Here is a 17,356-nt window from a genome sequence, read left to right as displayed (position 1 = left end):
AATGCCAAAAGGAACATCCAGAGTTTTTAGACGTCATTTATCTGTTGCTCCAAAATATGCCCATTTCTCTCTGCAGACAGATGTATGTAAGTTTGCATTCTAGCCCACTTTGATAAACCTACTCATGATTCCCACACATTTTTGACTCTCAGGCTTCATTTCCATTATTCATCATAACTGAAAGAGTTTAGGCTGATCCATTCTGGGGCAATCTTTTGGCCGAGCCACAGGAGTTCTTTAGAAAAATCCCCTCTGTTCCATTTTCAGCCATTAATCTTTACTGGACATGGGGGGGATGTAATGAGAGTCATCTCCCCATAAAGAATAGCGTTGTCTGCCCAGTGACACGGCCTGCCTGCCCACCGGAGGCGGCAGCAATGCAGTGTCACGTTTCAAAGACTACAGGAGAGAGCGGGAATGGCGATAGACGGAACTAATGCATTCTGAATGAGAAGAAGCGCCTCTATTACTTCGACGGGATGAGTGGAAAGACGTACCGCACGCTCGGAAAGAGTAGAACTCAGAAAGCCATTTTTAACGCTGTGGGAGAAAGCAGCATGAAACGGTGGCAGAAGTCTTATACAATTCTGCTTGTAAAGTGAAAAAATTGCATTAGCACAAACCTTTGATTAAGATTTAAATTCAAAGGTGAGAGACGCGAGAGCTCTGATCCCTTCACAACTAAAAGCTTTTGGGGCTGGATAAATTTTGGGCATACAGAACAAGCTTGCAATCAATATCCAGTCCACTCCCCACTGAACATTTCCAGCATCCTGTAATAAATTTAGGATAATAAGAAAATGCAAAACTCCACACTTTTAATACGTCAGAGGTAACTCAGAGATTGTTACCAGTGGTTGGGGTATCCTTGATAGCAGCAGATTAGTTGAAGACAGCTCCCAGGCACTTTGAGAAACCTCACTGATGCTATCAGCTCAGCGTAGGTTCAAGAACTCACAAAACAATCGTAATTTTCTATATCTAAGACCATTTTGCTCATCTTTTATGATCTACTTGATTGGCTTTTCAAGCTCTATCTTAAAATAATGCAGGTTCTTTGTAGGAATTTGGAAGATCCCTTCTGAACTTCACTTTTTGTAGAGTTGGAAATCTTTCAAATTTGAAACTATGATTACTTGTGACCCAATTCACAGGCCTGTGATCACGTGCTGGCATTACCATTTTCTGCCTTCTCTCTTATTTACATTCTGTATGAGACAAGAATCTTTTTCCTCAGCCACTTCATTGCTAAGCAAAACAAGTGAACCTTTTCTTTGTATGACAGATACTCAGTGGTCTAAACATCCAAATAGGTTTTCTCTACATCAGTTCTGATTTAACCTCATCTCTATTTAACACAGACGATGTGTGCTTTGCACAGAATTCCAGAGGAGCTCCTCCCCAACGGGACTAACGCTTCTGGAGCTCTTCTAAAAATATTCTGCCACATCTGTTCTAGAACTGTGTAAGTCTTGTCACAAAGCCACCTTCCTCGCTTTTATACTTGCATTTTCTAGTCTTCAGGATTTCCAGTTGATCAGTTCTGTGTTTACACCCAAAATGACGCATTGTTTTAAACAGGCAGGAGGCAGGACTGCGACATTTTATCCTGTTCATATTACCTGTGCCAACAAAGTAATCTTACCCTTCCCCAATGAGTGAGTCCTTGGCAATATTCAAACCTCCTAACTTTGTGGTGCCCACAAATTTTAGGAGTGCACACCTAATTCTTGCTCTTAGGACACTAATAAACATACTGGTGGTTCATCTAATCACCAGGAGACACAACTAGACTCTTTGCTCCTCTCAGATAACACCACCAGTAATATACCCTGTTGTTATCTCGATTTATCCAGCTTCTTAACCAGCTTGAGAGTGTTTAACTACTTTCCATCATTTCCCCTTAGGTAGGAGTTTCCCGTGAGGACTTGCAATAACCATTTTATCTAAAGATCTATATTGTTCTAGATAATTTATATATTTGTCTAGTATATTTATCTAAATATACTAGATCTGACATACCATCCTTGCCTAGGAAGCTGAAAAATCTAAACAATCCCCAAAAGTAATTATTTTAACCACAGCTAATCCCATTGTAATTTCTCCCATTTTTAATTTTCTCATGCGCTTTTAATCACTGTTCTAAAGGTGCATAGTGCTGAAATCAAACTATCCCCCACGAAATCACCTCATATGCTTTTTCTGCTTCTTGTTGGGCATATTTGCCCAGTCCATCATTGCGTATTCCTGTCATCTGGTGCCATTTCCACATCATACATATTTAAAATCTTTTCTAGTTGTACTTCCATCTGCCAGTGTCTTCAGTACTCTAGAATGAAGAAAATATAGACCAAATAATTTCTTCACGCTAAGCTATGTACATTTGACTTCCTTTGCAAATGATGTAAATCCCACTGATTTATCGTCATTCTCCTTAGCTCCTTTCAATATCTTCAGGTACATCAACTTCCTTGAAATTGGGGAGAGAGCATTTACTCAGCAACAGGTAAGTGATACCTCTAGAATAAAGTAGGCATGCTCAGCTTACCTTCACATCACTGCCATGGCCGCACTTCCTTTTATTTCTTTTTCGTTCCAGTAGTTTAAAAATAAAAAGGCTTTGTTTTACTTTTCTGAGCAAGGTGCAGTTCAACAAGGCCTTTATCCATTATTCCTGTGCTTCTACTTTTTAGAATGCCTGGAAATAAGTTCTCCTTGATAATCAAGGCCTCTTCTCATATTTTGGGGGTTGTGCTTTTTCTTAGTCTCTGGAGAGACTCTAGCCCTTTCCCATGCTTTCTCCCTCCTGTCCAGCACGCACAGACTATTTCCATTCGTAACATAAACCCATCTTTTCCTACATTCAGATCATTAAGTTCCTCAGGCCAGTCATCTTCATTCACTGATCTTTCTATTTCCTAGAAGTTTGCCATTCTAAAATACCAAGCCTTAGCTATAGCTTTATTTTTGTCCATCTTGCAGTTTAGGAAGAACCAAACCCATTCATTATCGCATTAGTTCTTGGTCAGCTGTTCTACAAGATCGTCCTCACACAAAAAAAACCAAAACCTAAGCTTAAAATAGCACACGCTTTGTTGTTTTATGAATTTGTGAACCAAAAAGTCAGTCTTCTGAAATGTCTGAAAAAACTTGCTATTATCTACGGCATTTGTGTCTGTGTCTGGAAAATTCAAGTCTCCTGTGCTCTTACAAGTTCCCTTCTTATTTATTTCTTTATCTATTTATAGAGATGAATACCCTCTTCCAAATCTCAGCTTGTCAGACTATAATATCCCCTTCTCCACAAATACTGTCCGAATTGTGCCTCTTTTACCATCTTGCAGTAATTTTCATTTTAACAGATTATGGTTTATTCATGCCATCACATTTGAAGAAGAATAAATACAATTTGCCTGGTTTACTTTGCTACAACTTCAGATTTCCTGACTTTTATGTATTTTAAGTTGCATCCACATGGGTCTGTACATAAAATTTCCCTCTTTTCCTTTTCGATTGAAGAAATCCCAAGGAGAAACAGCATCAGCTTCCCCACCCTTTCACAAAATGATTATAAATGTACCTGTTCATATTACATTAACTTAGCGGCATTTGGTTTGGTTTTCATTTAGCAATATACACTAGTTAGGAATAGTTCTTTTCTATACCAATAAGGCTTTCGACTAGACACTGTCCATCCACTGGAACGAGGTATAGGTGGTGCTGAAAGCGTGATTAGATTCTCATCAATGAACATCATTTGCAATGCACAGAAAATGTGCAGTATTCAACAAAACCCAAAAAAGACCAGAAATTTGAACTGTAGGGAACACCACTGGGTGTAGAGATTTACCTCCCGTCCACATTGTTGACGTGTAAACATGCTGTCAAATGCAGCTTCAACCCAAATTCTAGAGTCCCGTGGGGGAAAATTGCCCCAAAATCTCTGGCCACCATCTCTCTTGGCCATTGATCTTAGGGTCTGCTCGGAGAGGACAGGCAAGGAAGGAATTACAGTGTGGTCCCTCAGCAAATATGCCAAGGTCAACTCTCTCTAAACATCACTGGAGCTTAAGTTACAGTTCAACAGAAAGTTTGCAGGTTGCCATTCTCAGCAGTAGAGAGTTGATATCACGCACTCAAGTAGGAACATCACCATTAAAATGCCCAGATGTACTCTGAAGCGTTAAGTCCTCTTGTGACCATTCTTATAAATTATAACCAAAAGACCAGTATATCGACTCATTTTATTTCCTATCTGAAGAAGCCAGGGAACATAACCTTAGATTTCAAGAAAAAATTATAGCTAAGCCAGCCCTGTAATACATTTCTTCCAGTGAGCGTTGCTGCGATTTAAGATGAGAAGCAGCAAGAAAGATTTGAGCTGTCACACTTGACTTTGAGCTGCCAAGAAGAGGCATTGGAGGTTACAGGCTAAGGTTTAATTTATATTCCTCCTTTTGTTCCAGGCAGAGATGGTACGGGCTGCTTTCCAAGCGCAAAGATCTTTCCTGGTGTTAGCATCTCAGTGTCAAGAGCCCCAAGAGGTAAGAAAAGTGACCTCAAGTTTCAACAGATGGTGTATTAAAAGAGCTGTGTCCCCTTATGTTTAATATCCATCCCCGTATCTGCTGTTGTTTGTTACTTCATTTATACAGTGCGCTTAGAGGCTGGCTTGTGGTGTCACTAGCACGGTGCCGTAATCATCAGAAAGGCCTGGTTCCGAGCTAAGAACCTGTTCTGTACCCATATGTTTAAGATCACTGAAGAGACCACAAGAGGTTTCCACTAGCTGGCTGTAAGCAGGAGCAGTGCCACGGAGCAGAATGGCTTTTCGCTCGCCCCGCAGGGATGCAGTCTGACAAACTCTGAACTCAAGGGATAAGCTACTGAGAGAAAAATCAATACTGGCCCCCTAGACTCAGTATTCCACCAGCTGACGTGCAGGTTAGGCCAATTCTGGAGGCAAGGCAAAGCGTTTTGTCAAGAAGATCTAAAAAAATGAAAAAAGCCAAAACATTTTATAACAAGTTGATTTCTGTACTTATTTTAGCGGCTGCTATTTACATCCTCCCCTCACAGAACGAAAAAGCTCCGCGAAGCTGTGGAGTTGTTATGACATCTCATTTGTAGTTTCTAGAGAGCACAAGGTTTTGGCCAGTAGCACTGTGTCACTCCTCGGAATAGCGATCGTGTAGCCTTTCTGTGGGACCACCCTCGAACGTTCCTTCCTGGGCGAGTGCAGAGAATGAACACTTCACCGGCACAGTCTCTCCACAGCCTTCTTCTGTCTCTTTCCCACTAGCTCCTCACCCCATAGTTCGTTAAACTCTGTATTTTCAAATCAGAATTCTTTGCAACTGGTATAAATTAATAACATTCTGCTGTCACTATTGTTCGTAAAGACACAAAAGTTTCTCTAATCGAAATGTTTTAAAGGCAAGGGTACCCAAGGGAAAAAGACATAAGCATGGCTATACCAGACGAGACTTTAGATTTACAGAGTCCCAAGCAAGAAGGGATCAGTTGTTTTTCCAGCTGTTCCTGACCTCAGAGAGTAAAAGTGGGTCATGACTCACAGAACAGGCACAATTCCCACTGGTCCAGGCCTCGGGCAGTCATTTATATTGGCTGCAAGTACAATCGCACCCAGTGGCCCACAAAACTCTTCATGCTCAGAGGTAATATATTCCCCAACGAGCAGCTTCCGCTGGCCCGTAACGCACTGTGATGTTCTGGAGCGCTGGTGTTGTCCCAGGGCTTGTCACTAAGCGCCACGGCTCGCTGCCGGGGCCCTGTGCTGACGTGCCAGTGGCACGGATTTCTCGGCTTTTCAGGTGAGAACAGCAATGGCTTCTCCCCACTTTTATTGCCCTTAACAGCTTTCTGACCTCAAGTCAGTGAGATTCTTTTCAGTTGCAAAGTTTAGAAACCTTCATTTTAAAAAGGGCAACACAACAATAAAAAAAAAAACCAAAGAGATTTCAAAAGAGATTCTCCAGCAATCCAGAATGACAGTTACAGAAGCATTAAGAAAACCAACAAATAATAAAAATCTTGCTATAAACTTCACCAGAGCTGGCCATATGTATCCATGTGTCTTAGCTGTATATTATCAGGCCTGAATAGATTTCTGCAAGTTGTGGAAGGTGAGAAAGTATACTTGTATCATTTGACTATTCTTGAGCACCGAGGAAATGCTACATGATATGTGCGTACACTTCGTTCCAAAGTCAAAATACCAGGAATACCACAGACTAAAGCTTCTTTCTCAGTGAGAACAGAGCCAGTCCAGTCACTGAGGGGTTTTTAACATAAAGATTCTTCAGTGCACATTTTTATAGGCATCCAAACACGAGTTGTTGTTCATCCTTTTTCTCTTTTTGGCATATATTTTTGTCACAGATACATTCAGCAATACTTGAGACAGACTTGAAAATAACGGAAGGCTGCCTGTTCCGGGCAGCTTGCACAGTGTTTTTCACTGCAGGGAGTGATGGTTCCAGGCGCTCAGCTTTTTGTGCCTCCATCTCAGCGAGAGAAAATACCCTATTTTAAAGCCAGGCCAGTTACCCGTTTTGAAAAAGCTGGTTAACACCGACTAATGCCGGAGGAGGAAAGAAGCAGGGATCCTCCCCCGCCCCGCACCCCGGTACCTTATCGATGTGATGTCAGCTGGGCTCTGGTTGTATTTATAGCCTAGAGCCACAGAGTCAGGGTGGAATCCAAACAGGAAAGCTGATCGTTAGAGTATCAGAATGCACAGAGCAGAGAAAAGCAAATGAAGATGACAGCATATCTCTAAATGCGAGAGAAAAGAGAGTAATTCTGTCATTCAGCTGTCTAGACTGTTTGCTTTATAATGTAAAGCTGTGCCTGAGCCAGCGAGCTGCGATCATGGCATAGTAGCTTTGCAGACATTCAGAGACAGTGGCGTGGAGACTGAGGGGATTTACTGAGTTCCTGTTCATGTTGGGCTGTCATACATGGTGCCTTTAAAAAAAAAAAGAGGAGGGGAGAATGCCCTGGAAAAATAAATTAGCTCAGCTCTTGCAGCTTACAAACTCATGAATAAGGAATTCAAACAAAAAGAAAGCTCCTGTAGGTATGATAAGCCTTCGATTTTTTGGTGCTCAGCAGAGAGAAACATACACAGTGCAAAAGGCAAGATTTTTTTCCCCTCTCTGAAAATGTTGAAGCCCTCGTATTCATTTAGCTCTTTAACTGCTGCTGGGAGTCACGAACAAACACTTTCAAACAGCTACGCTTGCTGAAGTTGCTTTTGCGGGGCTTTGCTTCACGTGAATAATGTTGATATTTTTTCACTTGCAATCTGTGGCAGTGCACAGCCTTTATTATCTGTGTATGTGAAAATAGCAGGAGCCGAGAAGGTAATTCCAGCTGGCATGCCGACCAACTGCAATAAATGACTTTGCAGAGAGCATGTTCTGTTACTTTTTATGGTCATGTTCTATATTTGTATGAGCGGTGGAAGAGATCACATGGCAGAACCACCGGTTGAGATCCCTGTTTGTGTACGTCCCAGCTAATGGCTGCTGGATACAGGCTCATTCAGCAAGATGGGATTCTTTAGTTCATCCACTTAATTAAAATGATTTTCTGACGCCAAACTTCAAACATTAAAGCAAAAAACATCTATTATAAATTGTTTACTGGATAAGGGATAGCAAAGAGAAGACAGAGAGGGGAAAGTAAATTAGAAAGTTGCTATATTCTGTGAGAAGTTGTTTAAAAATGTATTTTGAGACCATACATGTACATGTGGCTTGCGTAATTCAGAAGATACAAGTTGACATAAAACTTCACAAAATATTGTGAAATGGTTTAGATCTGAATCTTCTATTCCCCATAGTCTGAGCCAAATGCGGTTCTGATTGAAACATTATTATTTTATTGTATAATAATTTTAGAAGTCATTAGTGTTCCTGAGCAAGTTTCTCTGTTTTAACTTTTTTTTTTTTGATTTACGATCATGAATACTATTGTATGAGATCACAGCTCAAAGCCACTTCTCAAATTCTTTGTGAATGGTAACTTAGATGGTGTCTTCTCTTTAGGAGTTGTTTCATTTCACTTAAAGAGTTCAAACAATTTTAAGAGTTGCTTTGAGGGCATACTGGGCACTAATTAGTGAGGTAAGTTTTTCTGTGAATCAAGATAAACATACACAGGATGAGCACAGTCATGGCAAGAAGTACTACAAACAGCTCTAAATGACAGATGCAGTTCAGATTATACATGATTACGTAATTTCTCATTAAAAAAAAAAATGCTGAGTTCATGTGACTGCCAGAGCTCACGGATTTAATTACTAACATTGTGCAGACAAACATTCCAGTTGAATATCTAGCTTAAATATCCAGATTGTACACACAGATGGGAGGAGAGGCGTGGAAGGAAGTGAGAGGTGAAGGAGTCAAACTTAAGAAACTGTGTTTGAAGTTAGACTTGGAACCATGAGAACAAATCCTAACGTTTTTAATTCTTTATAGTCAAGCAAAAAATGTATTGTAGGAACAGAATAGTTGTGGCAATTCCTTTGAACAGAAGGCTCGTTCTCAGAAATTTTATGTAGAAATCAAAGATGGAGCTTTACAGTTCCCTGCTCTCTGTCAGCGTAGGATTGCTCCCTTTTTTCTCACTTCTATTTTTGAAGTACTTCAGTAGCAGGACTCCTGGGACTTATTCTGCATCCTAGCTGGACTTGTTTTACAATTACCTTGACTTGCTTATATCATTCCATTTCCCACTACTTTTCCTCATGCTTACTGGGATCATTCTTACCCTGTTCCAAAAATATGAAGAGCAGGATACTCCTCATCTTGCTAATTTGTTACTTACTTATGCAGAAGAGTTTGAGCCAGGTTCTGTTGCCATTCTGCTCCGTTGCCCACTGCAAACCTGCAGCTCTGTATCTAGAAATAGCTTCAGGAAGAATTTGGTTCAGTCCTTTTAAGGCCCTCAGGTCGCAATCTTACAGAAGGTGCCGAGAGTGACATGGACAGAGCCTGAGAGTCCTCTGCTCCAAAGGGAAGCCCTTCCCCGCTCCGGTTCTCTGAAATCTTGCCAAACTGTTGACATATTTCTGTTATCAGCAAGACTGCATGCGACACGTGGTCACAGCCGTGGTGATGGACCAACTGACAGTTTTTAGTTGCTCCCTTGCTGCCCTACAGTGTTTACAGGCTCATTTTTGGATATCACTCCAAACTCTTACTCGGTTTCAGGTCCACTTTAATCCTCAGTTACTGCTTCATTGTAAACGTGTTGCCAGTCTCTAGACAGCCCTCTGACACCTGTTACCTCTTAGTTTTGTCTCAAAGGCACTCGACTGCATGTCACCAGCCTCAAGCTCATTATATTTTTTGATCACAGAGTCATAGAATCATTTAGGTTGGACAAGACCTTTAAGATCACTGAGTCCAACCCTTAACCCAGCACTGCCAGGTCCATCACTAACCCGTGTCCCTGAGCACCTCATCTACACGTGTTAAATCCCTCCAGGGACAGTGACTCCACCACTTACCTGGGCAGCCTGTGCCAGGGCCTCACAACCCTTTCGGTGAAGAATCTTTTCCTAATGTCCAATCTAAACCTCCTCTGGCACAACTTGAGGCCATTTCCTCTTGTCCTATCGCTTGTTACATGGGAGAAGAGGGGAACCTCACCTCACTGCAGCCTCTTTTCAGGAAGTAGCAGAGAGCAGTTCCCGTTCTGCCCACGAACCAGGCTCCAGTCAGCAAAGGCTCCTTCACACCAGTCTGTCTGTACCTGGGCTGGGAACAGCATCCCCCCGTCAGGAAGACATTATCCGAGATGACGCTCTGTATCTTGTCGAGCTCCTCATCTGACGTACCTGCTAAGCAATTCTGGGGGTTCTATAGACGCTCTTTGCAATTCTGCTGTGTCCTAAAATAATGCCCTAAAATCACCAGGCTAGATTTCGATCCCTGTAGCAATGTCCGTGTTCAAACTGCGCCACGTGAGATCCCACTGAGCTGTGCTGATGGGATGCTCTCTTTTCAGTTAAGTACCATATTCTTTGGTTCTGCTAAACACAAACCCAAACCAGTACACTCCTTTCTTTGTGCTACGTACTTTTCTACCCAGGATTTCTAGCCTGTGCAAGATCTAAAAGGGGCTACAGCTGACTGAGAAGCAGGACTTTTTGGTTCACAAGTTATTTCATTTTTTTCTAATTTTACTGTGGTCTAAATCAGACAACAACCAATGATTTTTGAATTCTGAAAGTTATGCAGACTAGAGGACTGCTCATTGAACCTGTCAGTCTTACAATTTGTCTCTGGGGACATCTCAGGTGAACCACAGGAATGGCCAAGGCTGGAAGCCTGCACCATCTAACGTCCCTGTCCCTGGGAACCTTAGGAAAGACTTGTCAGATCTCAGATGTTGTGAACAAAACAACCGTGGCTAAACCGAACACCATTTCCTGACAGAAACTTTGCCACCTGGAATGCCCTGGGCTCTGCTGACAGGGGTTATGAGAACAGCAGCAAATGCTGAGGAGCAGTAAATCAAAAGGTTAAAACCATTGTTAGTGTAATTGTTCTTACTGATCAGGGGTGGGTGCCTAAAGCAGGAGGACCCGTCCTTGTTGAACACACTGTCCCTGGCGAGCTGTAGCGGACAGGAAAACAACGTGCAGAGCGTTCAGGCCCATGTAGAAAGCAGCTGGTGTCCTGGCCAGCAACGCTGAGGGTGGTTCTGCACTGCTGCAAACTGGTGCACAATGTGTATCAGGCCCTGGAGTTCTCCGCTGGTTAGGAGCTCTGTGTCTTTCACATTCCTCTCATCTGCCCTCCCTCAGAGTTTACCTTTTGAAATAAACCCACAAACATCTCAACTAGTAATTTGCCATGTGGGGTTATGGTTTGGTCTTCTCTGTTTTTTACTCCTAACAAAGCACAAAATTGCTACAGCTAATATGGGCTTAGATTGAGAATTTATGTGCTATCTAAGAGGAATAAAAGCCAAATACCAATGAAGTCACTTTGGAAGCACACAAATGTGTCTGAGCTTCTGTGCTGATGAAGCTGACCAGACATTTCTGCAGATTTGTCTCTCTGTGTCATAGTCCTGCTGTTGGACAGCAGTGAGTTGAAGTGGCAAAATCTCTTCTCTTGACAAACAAATCAAACACTTGTTACACCCCTGTGTTGAAGATTTACAGCCTAAGAATAGAGACTGGAATAAATGAATGTCTCTCTGTAGTTAGTTAGGAGGACACCTTTGAACCCTGAAAATATCAGAGTACTAGAGGGACACGAATGCAGTGATCGTGGAGGCAGATCCCACTGACAGTCTCCACTGCCAGTCAGAAAATGTTTACAGAGAAAGCACTGAATTAACATACAGTAGGTCACTCTGCAATGTGAAGAGCAAAACTGTGGTACCAAAGGTGAAATGCTTTCTCCAAGGAGGGATGGAGACAGGCAGTGCTAAAGAGCAGAGAGCCACCAGCAAAAGCTGGTAGTATTTCACCATGGAAGTAATCATGAAAAGAAAGAAAGAAGAAAAAGTGAGCATTTGAGGAATCTGGATGCAGCACTGGGAGGCTCAAAGTTATCAAGTAGCTTAGATTCACTTCTGGAAAAAATATCTATTTTCTACATACTTAGAGAGGTTATTCCTCAGCCTAATCAGAACATTGATGCCATTCAGCCACAACAAAAAAGAGAGGCCTTTCCTAAACTACATACATACAAAAAAGGACTGACTTAAATTTTAACGTCTTCTTTACTGAAGACAATATATAAGAAATTACTGTTAATCTAAAACTCTTTTAGTTCTAGAACCATGGCTGCACGTAGCAGAAATGCATCGTAGAGGTGACCACTGAAGCTACCAGTGTTTCATTCACTAGCCAAGGATGGGATCCTGCGGATCAGCTGGCCCTGCCAAGGCAGGCATGCTGTGTAAGGTGTCTTTCCAGGCTCTCCCTACAGGAAACGGCAGCACCTCCAGAGCGCATTCTTCACATCTATTAATGTCTTCTAATATACAGCCTTCTAACATCTATTATTAAGTGGAAAGAATTCCTCGGGGACATCTCTTTCTTCGTTTACAATAGAGGGAATCAAGTCTGAGCTGCGAGCAGATGCTGGCCTTTCATACTGTCAGCCCTGCGTGTGGTGGATGCTGTCCGTGAGATCTTCCATCCCTTGCCGGGGTGAAATGTGGGATGAGGCTGCACTAGGCCGTTCGTGGGGATCATGTCTGTGTCTGCATGAGTGTAAACAGCGTGTACATTAGCGTTCACAGTGGCACTCTTATTTTTCCTTTAGATCAACCCTGTTTACTCCACTGTGATTCACATCGTAGAGCAGTCTTAGGGTGTACAAAATGAGTATCTTTCTGATGAAGTTACATAGAAGAGACACTCCCAGACAAGACCTAAACCCACCACTCTGAGCTCGTGCAAAGTAGTCGTGTGTGTCCCCCCTGCCCACCTGCAGTGCGAACGTCAGGTCCCAGCCCCAGCTCTTTTGCTCTACAGAACCAACGCTATTCGGCGGCGCTGCCTGCCAACACGTACAAAGAGAAGGGATTCAGATCAGCTCTGGGTTTCCAACTTGCCTGTGAAAAATACACTAAGTACGATGGAGATTTTGAACCGACAGAGGAAAATCACAGAACTGTAGGCCATGGAATAAAGGTTATAATCAGCGCTGTTCTGGTTGAAGCTGGGTAAAATGAAGGGGCTGCTGCTCCCAAACGCTCTCAGCTTTCTTCTGCTGCTCCTGTGCCAAAGGTTGCCACCCCTTCAGTCAGCACAACTTAAAAAGGTATTTGTTCCCTCACTGTGGGGTTTTTTTTCATAATAGTTCAGGTTGATTTAAACAGTCTAATAGCAAGATCTGAATTGTGTTGCCACCCATCAACATAAAAATTCTTCAGTAAACAGTCTCACCCCTCAAACCCATATAAGAAGGATTAGCTTAAAAATACATAAGATCTTTTAAAACTGTATTTTTATTTACCTGCTGGGTTTTGTGCCTTGTGATTCAGGCTGGCAGGTTTCTGGACAACAGTGGTTCTAAGAAAATACCCATTTTCTCAAATTAAAGCTGAGATTTTCAGGTAATCACTGGCTCAGGCAGCTGAAGTTTAAGCAAGCCACTCAGTTTAGTGTGACTTCTCAGGCAAATCACAAAAATCACAAAACCCAAGAGTCTGGCCAACCTCCTGAAGTAAATCCGTGTGCCCCAGTCTGTTAAACCTGTCATCTGGGGAGCATCTCGTGGGAGTATTACCAAAATGTGAAGAAGAAGGTCTGTTTGGTACGTTCGGTTGGAATACTGGTGTTCCAGGCCAGTTTATGAGAGTGGACTGAGGCTGTTGAGTCCCAAGCCAAAGCCTAGGGCACTTCTTGTTGCGTGCCATAACTTTTTTGGACTGTTTGACTAATCATTGCAGTAGTCTTACTACTCTTGATTTTCTGAATGAGAACTGTACGACGTGGATCAAAGCTGGATGGTTCTTTAGGTATTAATATTTTACAAGACCATCTGGTTTTAATAGTTATTGAAAAAGGACAAAGGCATACTAGGAATTACTTTTGATATTTCTAACTTGTGCCAGTGTTGCATTTTTAAACATTTCAGCAAAACTGAGAGTGTAACAGGAATGGTGTTTATACAAAGACTCTTAAATTTCTGTTAAACAACTGTGCTGTGTCTTAAATGACAAGAAATTTTATCTAGCAGATGCCAAGGGCATGCTGAAGATTTTTCCAACAGCTCTGAAAATTTTTTTCTTAGAGATACAGTACAGACCATCATTTTATGAACAACCAGCTGTTTTAATACTCATTGCAATGAAGCGATTATTCTTCTAGAACCGTCGGCACAACTGGTTCTGCGTTGTAGAGCCAAACAGGACTGACTGCTGCTGGAATTAATGGGCCTTTCTCTGCCCGTATGCCATATACATCTGCAGCCTAATCACTAACCAAAAATTTCAACGCGACTGTGGGGAGACGGGGCTCACGGAAGTGATTCCTCGCAGGCCTGTATTGCTTTGTCTCCAACCCTTACACAGAAACTCGGATCACGAGCAGCTTGCACAAACACCAACAGGGGTTTCACACAGCCGGCCGGCATCTATCTCAGAGCCAGGATGAGAGTGCAGGGAGGGGCAGGCAGCCTGTCCCGCTCTCCCAGCCCACCTCACATGAACCAGCTCCATTAGCATCGGTTCCTATAGAGGAAGCTGAAGCACAGAAAGGTAACACAGCTGTCCTGAAAGCTGACAGTAATTTGGTGGGAGAGCTGTCAAGAGAACGCCCATGGACTCCCACTTCTGGGCCTTCAGCCACAGGAACGTGCTGCCTCCCAGTGCTGCCCAGATAAAGCAGGCATCCGTGGAGCTGTGTTTTTAGCCGTGATTCTCTCTTTGGCTGGAGCTGGGCCATGAAGATTCACAGTAAGCTAAGGACTCTAAATAACCATTAGACTGTGGGAGGAAAGCTGGCAAAATATCAAAGCAGAGCAAGCACTTTCTTAAATTTCACTTTTGTTAACTACTGTCACACGTGAAAGATTTCCCTGCAAAATAAGAAAGAACCAACCAGCTGCAGCATGCTGTCAGCAAGCCAAAATTAGAAAGAATTCCTGCAGACTTCATCGTGTTATGGCAACAAAATCAGTTTTTAAGAACTACAAATCATGGGAATTTCAGGACTTTTTCAGACTTAATGATTTATGCTGGTCATTAAGCCATCAACATAAAATCTTTTCATCTTGCAATAATACTGTAAATACTTGTTTTCTCTCAACCCACTTCGTGTAGGAGAAGATCAAATATATCCCCATGTGTTTCAGATGCACAGGCCTTTCTCCAAATCGCATTAACATTAAATATTAAGACTCCTTAGTTGCATCAAATTTCCTTTAAAACAGTAGAACGTCTTTTTGTCATGTTTTCTGGAGTCTTTTGACTCCTGTTGATCCATAACAGACACGCTTATTTTAAGGGGACATAAATTCTGTAAAGCTGAGGTCTTGTGGAAGGGTGAGGAGAAATGTATTAGAGACAACAAAGATCAAGTAGCATCTATGAACACACCACATTGTGTGCGTCGTGACAGCATTCGTCCTCAAAGGTACATCAGTGGTCTCTAACAAGCTCTTAATTCCATTAAAGAAGGAGTCCTGAGAAAAGGAGAGAAAAATACGCAATTCTGCTACATCCTGAATGATTTCCGTGGAAGTACCAGAGCAACGAGAACGGTGCACTCTCTTTGGTGGGACATAGTGTGAGTTCTGCAGTAAAAAATTGGACTGGTTTTATAGAAACATTTTATAGGGTTGCAAGGAACACCAGTTGTTTTGCTTGTAAACTCATGACTCCTTGTCCCTCGATGTGCTGGTTTTGACTGGACGAATTTTCCTCAGTAAGGTAGTGCTTTACATCAGTTATTCTGAGACTGGGCCAGCATGATTAGCATTCGCTGTACACAGGAAAGAGCTAGGATAGCTTCTACATTCATTCTGCTTTTCTCCGCACTCCATACACTATTCCTTCCGCTCAGCAGTCATTCCCCTGGATACCAGTCGCTCCTGATTAACAGAGGAGAATTTCCCCGAACCACGCTTGCATGCAGTACGTTTCCCACGAAACCCTCCCACATGCCTTGCAGCCAAACGAAATTAAAACATTAAAACTTACCAACAGGGAAAGCTAAAATTGATACTGCCTTCAGTGTGTTACTTTCTCAGTGATGTGGCCAGATGATAAGAGGCCACTAACCTAACAAGTAGCTTGTGTTCCTTATAGAAAGGAACAACTTGGTTAATAACTTGGAAAACTCAAGACAGTGTCAACTCTCAAGAAGTTCAAGGGAGATCAGACGAAAAACACGAGCACTCTTCTAACTCCGAGCTGTGCAGTCTCTGTGGGTCTTACCCATGTAAAAATGCTGCCAGGGCTGAGAAAATTTTTGCTGCAATACATTATTAACATATAATGTCTGTGCATTTTGCCACTGCATCCAGAGGAGGGTAATTCGGTTGTTACTTTAATGTAGAGAATATGCTGACCTGTCTTTCTTTCCAGCTGTGAAATCAATGGGCAGGTAAGATAATGTTAAACCACTGGGGTCTTTTGGACCACCCATTGGAACAGTAAGTGTCATCTTTTCTTTTCCTTTCTTTTTTTTTCTTCCCCAGAATGAGGTGGCAATGCTTCTCAAGCCCATATCAGAGAAGATTCAGGAAATCCAGACCTTCCGAGAAAGGAACAGAGGAAGTGAAATGTTCAACCACCTGTCGGCTGTCAGTGAAAGCATACCTGCCCTCGGCTGGATCGCAGTGGTGAGCGACCCACAGGATGGCTGGGGGGGCTGCACACACAGTTCTGGGTGGTGGAGTCCAGAACAGTTCCAAATCTTGCAGAACTCTGCAGTCTCATCGGCACTCTTCAGTTTACTACACCCAGGAGTGTGGTTTGTAATACACCCAATACACCAGGGAGGGTGTCTGACTAATGTTTTACTTCCTTTCTCCTCCTCTTTCCCGCTACTGTGAACTGATGGTCCCAGTCTCCTAAACCAGGCCCTTATGTCAAGGAGATGAATGATGCTGCTACCTTTTATACTAACCGGGTGTTAAAGGACTACAAGCACAGGTACGTTGCCCAGCCTCGGTACCTCCTAGCCAGAGAGCACTAACCGTACCAGTAGGGTTCACGCTGCCATCACAGAAAACGTTCTGTAAGCTAAACAGCGTTTGCTGCAGTCTGCCTGCGGCAGTACCTTTTCCCATTCTCATCTCTGACCTGCTGCACGTTGCAGTGCCAGTGGCAGCGGCACGAGCAGTGCTCGTTTTCACTCTCTGCACATTATACAAATTACAGGATTAGGTGTAATTTTCTGGCATCCCAGCATCATAAGCTTATGCACAAGTATGTATTCACACGTCAGCGTGTGGCTGGCTGGCTGCTGCGCATCTCTCTCTCATTTGTGCCCTCACAGCGTTGCTATTCTTGCTCTGCGTTTGAAAATGTGCATTTAGGTGGCAGATGCCTACAAATGAGCATCTGATTTCGTAGCTCCCAATTTGAGTTTTTTCTGTACCACTGCCTTGTTCTTAAGGAGCACAAGGAATTCACAAAAAAGTTCCACAAATGATCTCTGTGAGCTGACAGAGAAAGAGAAAAAATGTAAGTCCTTCCTATGCCCTCTTTAAAAAGTTATGTATAAATCCTATTGATTTGGTACTTTTGGAGGCCAGATTTTGGCTTTTGGATTTTATATCCCAGTGAAGAACAGTATTTGCTAGTCAATTTTTCTTCTTCAGTGAGGAAAACTTTATATATA

The 17,356-nt window shown here is 42.6% G+C and overlaps 1 protein-coding gene across 1 annotated transcript in view; it reads left to right on the top strand.

The window, feature by feature from the left end:
* The window catches only part of LOC104271093 (adenylyl cyclase-associated protein 2-like), a gene marked incomplete at its 3' end in the record, with an annotated part of 30,530 nt that extends 13,865 nt beyond the window's left edge, over window positions 1-16,665 (top strand). The window contains exons 3-5 of the mRNA XM_009865671.1: window positions 4,467-4,544; window positions 16,209-16,352; window positions 16,580-16,665. Coding sequence (XP_009863973.1) covers window positions 4,467-4,544; window positions 16,209-16,352; window positions 16,580-16,665 — 308 coding nt within the window. The remainder of the gene's footprint in view (window positions 1-4,466; window positions 4,545-16,208; window positions 16,353-16,579) is intronic.
* Window positions 16,666-17,356: the final 691 nt, after the last annotated feature.

Source organism: Apaloderma vittatum, unplaced genomic scaffold, assembly GCF_000703405.1.
Source record: "Apaloderma vittatum isolate BGI_N311 unplaced genomic scaffold, ASM70340v1 scaffold83, whole genome shotgun sequence".
In the NCBI taxonomy this organism is placed as follows: Eukaryota; Metazoa; Chordata; class Aves; order Trogoniformes; family Trogonidae; genus Apaloderma; species Apaloderma vittatum.
This window is presented reverse-complemented; position numbering and strand designations above follow the sequence as displayed.